This window comes from Protopterus annectens, chromosome 13.part0 (assembly GCF_019279795.1).
Source record: "Protopterus annectens isolate FY-2018-M chromosome 13.part0, PAN1.0, whole genome shotgun sequence".
NCBI lineage: Eukaryota > Metazoa > Chordata > Ceratodontiformes > Protopteridae > Protopterus > Protopterus annectens.
In genome coordinates, this window is record NC_056747.1 from 64,598,900 (window position 1) to 64,610,106 (window position 11,207).

An 11,207-nucleotide genomic window follows, 5' to 3' on the forward strand; every position below is an offset into this window, starting at 1 on the left:
TCATGCAATATTTTACATGCCCTACTAATTACCCCATTTTTAATGGCAACTTCTATTCTAGATTTGACTAAAAACTCCACCAGGGCAAGTCTTTCACTTAGAACTCCCTTATCCCTTTCTCTTTTCCTGTACTTTGATATCAATCCCTGGTAGGGAAGACCATCTCTAACCTGCAGTCAAAACTTTTTTTTGGCCTCATCTCACTGTATTACCTTTCCCTCTCTAGCTATTTGCATCAAATACCTTGGTTCCTTTGCCAGTTTTCTCCAAACCTTCTCTTGTCTATTTTCTGCACTCCTACTTGAAAAAAATTCCTTTCTTCATTCCTGTGATGGCTTAGTTCTTAGAACATTGATGTAGGAAGACGGAACACCTTCAATAATCATGTATGTGGCACTGAGAAGCGTGCTGCTGCCATCCAAAAATACCATTCACACAAAGACGCAAATAACATCTGTCACTGCCAAACCACTATAAAGTAGGATCGGATCACAAAAGCACACTTTCAGTCATACCTGCAATGTATTCTGAACAGATTCTCATAGAATAGTCACCTCCTTAGCAGTTTTTTTTTCAGATTTTCCTATTCAAGAATACTAATAAAATATGGTGCAACTCACTAACGAACTATTAATGAAACAACTTAAAACACTCCATCAAATTCTCTGACAACTATACACACAAACCTCTCAACCCATTTGAAAGATCCTTTTGGACAAAGCTAAAAAGTGCTGTGGGTATCAAATCAGCGAGAGATTTTAAACATTGTTTTAATGTTATTAGATTTTTTGTTAACATACATTTTCGGAGAAACTCAAATCATTATTCTGTGACTTCAATCCTCATAATTTGGCAGAAAATGATACGTTTGATGAGGAACAAACCACAAATTTGAGGCATAAATCAAGGCATTCTACAAAATTCTGGACAACTGAGAGGTATGTACACACCACACACACAATTACAAAATGTACGTCAGAAAAGGTCATACCACGTTGCGTTTCACGGAGTTGCATCAGATTATCAGATTAGTAAAATGACTAAAACAGCCACAGGAAAAGTACTGGATTTAAATATTTATTTACACATCACGTGAAAATAAAAATGATTTACACTAACTCCAATCACTTCAAAGAACTATAAACACAGTGCAGTCAACCTTTATATTTTTTACAAAACGGTGATCGCTAACAGAAAGACATAATGTAGCTGCACAAGACTGATAAATGATATAATGATGAGTTTTAAATAAAATAATCCCCCATTCCTTAAAGTTATACTGTAAATCCTGAGCTCACCTCGATTATTTTCATGAATCTTGGAAAAACTGGATTCCTGGAGACAGCAATCAATGGAAGCCTGGGAAACACTTCAGGTACCATCATCGGGGCAAGGGCAGTCATCGCAGGGGCAGTATAAGCTACTCCTTCACCTCCATCCCCACCTTCATCTGCACCACTACCGCCACTTTCCACACCATCATCCCCCATGTAAGTACTGCTCCCATCACTCCTGTCTCCCGAGTCTTGTAGATACCTTCTCTGCTGCCAGGACAGCTGTTTCCCAAAAGATCCCACAAAACTGGTACAACAGGCATCAGTTCTTCGCCACGGATTTAAATGCGTCGTCCTTGCCACAGCCTGCCCAGAGTTCACATTGCACAACACTGAACTTACACATGAGCTACCAGTTGAATGAGTTCTTCCTTTTAATGGCAACGTGCTATTACATGCAATACTGTTTCTGCACGTCCTTGCTTCTCTATTCGGAACCAGATAATTGGATCTGAATAAATAAATTCCGTCTTTAAATCTGCGGGACCCTAAAAACCTCATACAGGTAGACATTTCGATCCTTGTCTTGACTTCAACACAGACAAACCACCTGGTTCCGGCGCATAATAATGATAATGATAGTAAAACTCCGCCCACCACACAAAAAAAAAAAAAAAAAAAAAAAAAAAACTCGAGCCGCCCCATAACGGGATGGGCTGGTTATTGCAAAATGTAAGCTGGGTGTTCTGTGAGATTGTGACTGACTGGTGCAATGGTGAAAATGAACTGGTGAAAATGAACACAGTTTGACTGGTGTCATTTGTATAGAAAAAGACTATTTTTAGAGTAGTCCTATCACCTGAACTTGCTCATTACATCTCTGTACAGTAGACACTAGTTTATACAGTTCTAGGCATGCTACGATTTTTGATCCATAAGGTTTTCAAGAGAAGTTAAGTAAAAAAAAAAAAAAAAAAAAAAAAAAAAAAAAAAAAACAGATTTGAGTGCAATACCTGTGCTTAGCAATGTCTTTGATCATTGCACCATACCTTTCAACCTCTTAGATCAAGAAATCTGGACAAAGCCACAAGTAACTGGGGGGGGGGGGGTGGAAAAGAACCAAAAACAGGGACACCATTTTAAATATTGCACATATAAACTCAGAAAGTTGATAGAATACCAGGTTTTACATTAGCATGAGTTTTCTGAAGGATATGAAGTCTGAAACTCAAATGTCTGCTATTATTTTCTGACTTTAGTCTTCAGTGATTCACCATTACTTTCCCAGAAAACCACAATTTTCTGAGAAACAAGCCAAAAATACAAGGTGTAACTCAGGACAGTTGGGAGCTATGCCTTGCATGCTTATATTATATGTGCACAACTGAGACAATTTACCAGTGGTCTTATTAATTATACTTTGGTAACTATTTAACCCTTGCAGGATTTACAAAGGGACTATAGACCAGTTCACTTAGCTGGTTAACAAATATAATAAAATGAATAATAAAAAATAAAAAAATGTGATATAAACTAAATGAAAGTAAAAGAAAAGGTACGCAGTAAACTGTGCAGCCACACTAAATTGGTTCATCAATACCCATGCATTCGAGAACATGGTAAGATGAAGTCTTCATGAGTAAGGATTAAAACCGATTCTGTTATAGCAGCTAAGGATATATGGAAAGAGACTAAGCAGAAAATAAAACATTAAGAAACCTGAAGCTCTTGATTATGAGTATGGATAAGATGCAAACAGTGACAATGTTTTTAGTACATTTAGTCTTATATAAAAATCAGGCATATTTTTATCAACCAGAGGAGAAGTTGTGGATGTGGTTGGCAACTAGGAAAGAATTGAAAGAATTTATCTAGAAGGGAAGAGAGCATGAGTTAGGTGGGATAAGCTCATTCCCCCATAGAACATGGTCGTTTAGGATTCCCTAATTTAAAGAGGCATTTTACCTCTATGCAGTTAAGACTTGGTTCCGGCGCATGATAATGACAATGATAGTAAAACTCCCCCCCCCCCCCCCCCCAAAAAAAAAAAAAAAGACTGGAGCCGCCTGCTTCTGCTCAAGCAGAAGATTAAAAATGAAAGTACAAAAGAATAATGATGAATGAGGGAATCCAAGAAACTTGGAATTTGGATGCAAGTCATGATAAAGAAGAATAATAACAAGCATACATAATAATATGTTCATAAAGTATTGTAAGAACTAAACCAGTGCAGGAATGGAGAATGAGATTTTACCAAAAGGAATATCTGCGTGTGGGAGTATAGAAAATACACAAGACGGGACTGGAATTTACTGGAGAAAATTAACAAAGGAACCAAGGTATTATGATCCAATAAGTAAAAAGGGAAAGTTAACAGAGTGAGATGAGGCTAAGCAGTAGTTTAGACAGTAAGCTGGAGATGACATTCGCTATCAGTGACTGGTAACGGTACAGGCAAAAAGAAAGTGTTATGGGAGTCCAAAGTGAAAGACAAACTCTTGTAGATTTTTTAGTCAAGTCTAGAACAAAATATGTTAAAAACAGATACTAGTAAGTCATATACAATATTGCATTTTAACTATAAGAATCAGTCAGGGATTATAAAAGACTGGAAAAAAAGACTAGAAAGGCAAATTACAAAGGAAAATGGTAAGCAGGTTAGCATTTTTGCATGGAGGAGTTTGCAGTGATATTTTTATACACCAAGTATGTTTCAGAAGATTTTTCCTCATGCTGACAATTAATATTGAAGATGTAATAGGGAAGAACCTCAATTATACTAAAATACATAGTCAATATTTGTGCAATATCATTAATTTTGTTTCTCCAGCTATTGTACGTTAAAATGTCTTTGTTGTAAGTACTATAATATGACTACTAATTGTGTGATAAATGAATAAATGTTTTTACTCTTGTGTCTCAACATTATCTTAAAAATAGTGTTTTAAAATATTTGATTCTTATTGTTATTGATTGAGGACAGCACCAAGGATCAAATAGTGGAAACTGAAAAAGGGTGATTGTGAGGTGGAGTTCAGGGAAGAGTTAAGACAGGCACTGGGTGGCAGTGAAGAGTTACCAAATAGCTGGGTAAACTACAGCAGAGCTAGTAAGGCAGACAGCTAGAAAGGTGCTTGGTATGACATCTGGACAGAGGAAGGACGACAAGGAGACATGGTGGTGGAATGAGGAAGTACAGGAGAGTATACGGAGAAAGAGGTGGGCGAAGAAGTGGGATTGTCAGAGAGATGAAGAAAGTAGACAGGAGTATAAGGAGATGAGGTGCATGGCAAAGAGAGAGGTGGCAAAGGCTAAGGATAAGGCGTATGAAGAGTTGTATCAAAGGTTGTACACAAAGGAGGGAGAAAAGGACCTGTACCGATTGGCTAGACAGAGGGACCAAGCTAGTAAAGATGTGCAGCAGGTAAAGGTGATAAAGGATAATGAGGGAAACATACTTACAAGCCAGGAGAGAATGTTGAGCAGATGGAAAGAGTACTTTGAGGGTTTGATGAATGAAGAGAATGAGAGGGAGAGAAGGTTGGATGATGTGGGGATAGTGAATCATGAAGTGCAATGGATTATCAAGGAGGAAGTAGGGATAGCTATGAAGTAGATGAACAATGGAAAGGCTGTTGGTCCAGATGACATACCTGTGGAAGCATGGAGGTGTTTAGGTGAAATGGCAGTGGAATTATTAAATGGATTGTTTAATGAAATTTTGGAAAGTGAGAGGATGCCTGAGGAAAGGAGGAAAAAGTGTTTTGGTACCAATTTTTAAGAATAAGGGTGATGTGCAGAGCTGTAGTAACTACAGAGGGATTAAACTGATCAGACACAGCATGAAGTTATGGGAAAGAGTAGTGGAAGCTAGGTTAAGAAGGGAAGTGATGATTAGTGATCAGCAGTATGGTTTCATGCCGGGAAAGAACACTACAGATGCGATGTTTGCTCTGAGAGTGTTGATGGAGAAGTACAGAGAAGGTCAGAAGGAGTTGCATTGTGTTTTTGTAGACTTAGAGAAAGCATATGACAGGGTGCCTAGAGAGGAGTTGTGGTATTGTATGAGGAAGTCAGGAGTGTCAGAGAAGTATGTAAGAGTGGTACAGGATATGTACGAGGGTAGTGTGACAGCGGTGAGGTCTGTGGTGGGAGTGACAGATGCGTTTAAGGTGGAGGTGGGATTACATCAAGGATCAGCTCTGAGCCCTTTCTTATTTGCAATGGTGATGGACAGGTTGACAGACGAGATCAGACAGGAGTCCACATGGACTATGATGTTTGCAAATGACATTGTGATCTGTAGTGAGAGTGGCGAAGGTGGATTAGTTTAAATACTTGGGATCAATAGTTCAGAGTAATGGTGAGTGTGGAAGAGAGGTGAAGAAGAGAGTATAGGCAGGATGGAGTGGGTGGAAAAGAGTGTCAGGAGTGATTTGTGACAGACGAGTGCCAGTAAGAGTGAAAGTGAAGGTCTACAACAGGGTAGTGAGACCAGCTATGTTATATGGGTTGGAGACAGTGGCATTGACAAAAAGGCAGGAGTTAGAGCTGGATGTGGCATTGTTAAAGATGTTAAGATTGGCACTGGATGTGACGGGGGTGGAAAGGATTAGTAATAAGTATATTAGAGGGTCAGTCCAGGTTGGAAGGTTTGGAGACAAAGCCAGAGAGGCAAGATTACGTTGGTTTGGACATGTGTTGAGGAGGGATGCAGAGTACATTGGGAAAAAGATGATAAGGATGAAGCTACCAGGTAATAGGAAAAGAGGAAGGTCTAAGATAAGGTTTATGGATGTGGTGAGAGAGGACATGCAGGTAGTTGGTGTGACAGACCAAGATGCAGAGGACAGAAATAAATAGAAACAGATGATCCGCTGTGGAGATCCCTAACAGGAAGAGCCGAAAGATGATGATGATGATGATTCGTTGTAATTTTTTTTTTATGTGTAGCTTTTCTATCAGGGCCTCCTCTGCAAATGGCACTTGTGCCCAGACCGACTTTCCTCGTAAACAAAATACAATGAAAAAATAAATTGGGAACATGATTTCTGAGAATGTAACAAGTTGGCATAATTAAAAAGAAATCCTACAGTGGACTTTGACAGAAATCACTTAAACATAAATCACTTAAAATAAATCAATAAATAAATAATAAATAATAAATAAATAATAAAATAAATCACTTAAATCACTTAAACATAAGGAACCGTACATTAACAGAAAAGAAAAATATTAACTTTTTTCCATTTACATACATTGTATATCACATATTGTTTCTCTCTTTCAAATTATCATCAATCCAACACAACATAAATTTCTAAATTCCTGCCTTCCCTTAAACCTCATTCTTCCTCTGCCTCAACATTATTCTGTATGCATTGTTTCTACAATTTCAGTTTATTTCTACATAATTTGCTCCTTCCATTTTCTAAGGATCACTCTTACAGTTTTTTTATCTCTTTTATTCATTTATTTATTTATTTATTTATTGACATTTGGTAACCGGGAAGGTCCACTGGGTCAGAAACCAATTTTCAATGAAGGCCCAGGGAGAAAAGCTCCAAGAAAGGTTACAAAAACAAATTTCATAATGTAAACAGTTATATACAGAGCATAAGGAACAACATTTGCAATTACAATTTCACATCAGTCATCAATTTAGGTAAACATCATACATATTAAGTATTTACAGAGGTTTTAAGGTATTTACAGTTTGGAAACTATAATCATATACAGGCATATGTAAACTTGTTTCACATCTTCAGACACTATTTTTCTATAAAGCTGCTGCAAAAGCAGAAATAGGTAGTGTGTAGAAACATAGGATCTAGAGGTGTAGAAAAAAGCAAATGGAAAAAAAGAAATATGAACAAAAAGCCAAGGTATGTGCGTTAAAAGACATTATTTGATGTGGAATAGTATTGGAGACAGTGATCTGTTTAAGGAGGTTTATGAGAGTTGTTATAGGAGCATGTTTGATTGTTGAGGTAATGGGATTTTAGTCCAGTTTTGAAAACTTTTAAGGTGTCTATGTGAGTAATAGATGAAGGCAGGGAATTCCATGCTTTGGCGATAATGAAGGAGTAAAGTCTTTGTCCATCACGTTTGTTGGGCTCCAGTATACTTAGGAGCTGTTTGCTTGAGGACCTAAGATTTTATGCAGGGGTGTATTTGTGTAGGATGGTCTGAAGAAAGGGGTAAAAGTTGGGGCTATATAGTAGTTTGTGGGCAAGTGTTAATTGGGTGTATTGTAGATAGTGGGAGAAGTCAAGTCAGTTAATATTTTGTAATGGAAGGCAATGATGTGTTCGGGTTGTTATGTTGCAGACAAACTTTGCTATTATATAGTAGCAGGACTGTAATTTAGTTTTAAGAGTTGTATATACGTTGGTAAAAATAGGGCTACCATAAAGAAGAGTGGGAAGGAGAAGAGAGTTGGCCAGTTTTAACTTTGTGGGTGTGCTCGTGAAATATTTATGCCTATATAGTTTACCAAGTTTGAAGTGGGTTTTTTTGATTACATTATGAATGTAATTATTGAAGGATAGTTTGTCATCCATTGTGATGCCTAGCAGTTTTGATGATTTTACTTGTTCTGTTTTGCTATTATTTTGTGAGATAATATTAAAGTCCTGATTTAAGGGTTTGGATAAGAATATTAGGAGTTTGGATTTTTTTGGGTTGAGAAGAAGTTGTGCATCATTTAGCCAGGATTCAATAGAAGTGAATGCTTTTGAAGGTCTGTCAGGTTGTTGCCAGAGGAGATTATCATAGAATTATCTGCATATTGGATTAGTGTAATATTTTATAATATTTAGTACTTCAAATACAGTTGGTTTAGACTTTGATTTAAATTTTCTGATAATAGATTTTTGGCAGCCAACAGAATTAAATTTAATAAGGTCTTACTATGTCTAGACAACTCAGATCATGTGTCCCATCTCAAAATAATCATTCCCTCGGACTTCCAAGACAGGTACACATTGATCAGCAGCTTAATTTCAGTTCTCATAGTGTGAAAAGAAACCAAGAAAATAAAACCCTATGATATTTTAAGTTTGAATAAAAGTCAATTACTGGCTTATAATTACACTGCCTGGATGCCAGCAAAGAAGAAATTAAGAGAACCTGAAAGAAAATCAACTTGAAAAAAGTGAATAGATAACATTGACTGGGAGGAATCTTGCAGCTATCCAGTGGGGGGAAAAACAGCTCAAGCTCCATCATTGGTGCAAGTTATGGCTTCCAGTAATCTAGAGGAAAAAATAAGTCAAATGTGCTCAGAGCTGATTAAAATAAATAAAGCCCTGAAGGGATATATCAACTCAAATAACAAAAGACTGGGAAAAATGGAAGAAGCATTAAACAGATATTCTGATGAGCTGATAAAACTGCAAAAATCAGAGGTTAAAATGAAGAAAAGGCTGGCTGAGTATGAAACTGCTCAAGAAGAGATGTTTCAAAAAATGGTAGACTTAGAGGACAGAACATGAGAAAATCTGAGATATTCTGCTGTACTAGAGAAACTAGAAGGAACAGACTGTATTAGTTTTATTAAAGCTCAAATCAGCAATTGGACTCGTATTCCACAGCAGGAACTGTTAATTGAAAGGGCATCCCATATGTATGCTTCAAATCTAACCACGAGAAAGCAGCCAAGAGTTTTTTTTTAGTAAAAGTGCAAACCTACCAGCTGAAACAGTTGACCCTAACAAAACTGTGCTAAAAAGGTAAAGTATTAAAAGTTGGAGACAGTAGAGTGTTTATGGATAATGATTATTTACTGTAAACCATGCAGAAGAGAAATACATTTATTCCGGTAATCAGGGAAGGTTGAGAGGCAGTTATGAGATTCAAGCTGCTGCATCCAGCTATCTTCAGAATATTTTCATCTGGAAGATCAAATACATTTATTGATGCAGAACTGCATGCTCTAGTTTCTAACTTTTGAAACACCTGTTCTTGAGAAGTCTCAGCACTTTCTTCACTTTAACCTCTAATTTTTGCAGTTTTATCAGGTCATCTGAATAGCTAGTTAAAGCTTCCATTTTCTTCTATCTTTCTAGCCTTTTGTTATTTGAGTTGATAAACTCATTCAATGTTTCATTTATGTTAATCATCTCTAAATTACCGTGAACCATCTCTTGTACCAAAGCTGAAGCTTAAAGACTTCCAAGATGGCTGCACATTGAGTAACAGCTTAACTCTATCTCTCCCAGTGGGAAAATAGAAACTAAAAAGACAAGTCCAGTAGACTTTTGTGTTTATGGGTAAATTTCAGTAGCTGACTAGTAAATGTACTGCCTGGATGCCAGGAAAAAAGAAATACGGAGCACCTGGAAAAATCAGCTACAAAAAGTGAGGAAGAAACACTGGTTGGGGAAAGTTCTGCAGCTGTTAAGCAAAAAAACAATGCAACCTCCAGACATGACTTCCGGTAACCTACAGGAAGATATAAGACACTGCATGCAGACCTGGTTAAAATAAATGAAACATTGATGGAGTATATTAATACAAACAACAAAAGGATGGAAAAATGGAAGAAGCATTAAACAGGTATTCAGATGAGGTTATAAAGCTTCAAAAATCAGAGGTTGAAATGAAGAAAAAGCTGGCTGAATATAAGACTGCTCAGGAAGAGATGTTTCAAAAGATAATAGAATTAGAGGACAGAGCAAGTAGGGAAAACCTGAGATTTTCAGCTATACCAGGGAATCTGGAAGGAACAGACTCCATTAATTTTATGGAAGCACAAATAAGCAACTAGACTTTTATTCCACAGCAGGAGTTGTTAGTTGAATGTGCTCATTGTGTGCATGCTCCACACCTGGCTATGAGAAAGCAGCCTAGACCTTTAATAGTAAAGATGCAATCCTACCAGCAGAAGGAGTTGATTCTGACAAAACTATGGCAGAAGGGCAAAATACTAAAAGTGGGAGACAACAGGGTATTTGTGGAGAATGACTACTCATTGTACACCAAGCATAAGTGGTGTAAATTCATTCCTCTATTTAGGGAATGTTGAGACACAGGTGTGAGAGTCAAACTGCTGTTCCCAGTTGTCTTCAAGGTATTATTCCATGGAGAGACAAAATTATTTTTGATAAAATACATGCAAAGGAGGAAATACAAAAGTTTATCCAAAAAAATGTGAACTATGAAACATAAGTAGATTCTGCTTCTTGTTTTTCTGCTAATAAAGACCACAGAAAGACTGTGCTTATGAAACCTTTTCCAGTGTTTCAACAGAAAATGTTGGAGAGAAGGAAGCAACCATGAGAGCTGACTAGAAGAATCTGGAGTAGGATGGAAATAAAGCACAGACAGGATTTGGGAGCTGGAGATGAACAGTAATAAAATCAGTAACTTAATGTGGGGTTACAATGCAATAATTATATTTGTGAAAGATGACAGAAAAAAAAAATCCGGAAATATTAGACTTTTTCAGAATTTGTTGGACTTGTGGGGGACTCTAAAGTATATGCCCTACTTCATGTCATTAATGTTCAGAAAAATGCTTTGGGAGAGGAAGAGAGGGGAGAAAGTTAACTGTAAGTAAAGAAAATATTTTTCTTAATAGTACTATTTTTGTGGTGTATGATTTTCTTTACATGCTATAAAGTAAAATTTTCTCCGTTATTTTAAGTGTAATGGGTATTGTAAATAGGTGTTGATGTTATTTTTCCATTTCTTTCTCCCTTCTCTCTTTCTTCTTGTGCAGGTTTAAGAAATGTAGGCACTGCAATTTAAAAAAAAGGCAAAAGAAAAAAAAAAGACTGGTTAAAAGAGCATGGCAAAAGAAAAAATAATGTGCGTTTTGTTACTCTTTCTTGCTTGGGGGAATGACTAGATTAAGGACCTTAGACTGATTTAGTAACACGTTTTAAGAGAAAGCAAGAAAATTAAAAAATATATTTAATATTATGAAG

General features: G+C 36.8%; 1 protein-coding gene across 1 annotated transcript in view; it reads right to left on the reverse strand.

Moving 5' to 3' along the window:
* LONP1 (lon peptidase 1, mitochondrial) overlaps window positions 1-1,881 on the reverse strand; it is an 843,750-nt gene extending 841,869 nt beyond the window's left edge. Inside the window, exon 1 of the mRNA XM_044090626.1 lies at window positions 1,299-1,881. Within this exon, the coding sequence (XP_043946561.1) occupies window positions 1,299-1,847 (549 nt within the window). The 5' untranslated portion in view covers window positions 1,848-1,881. The remainder of the gene's footprint in view (window positions 1-1,298) is intronic.
* Window positions 1,882-11,207: the final 9,326 nt, after the last annotated feature.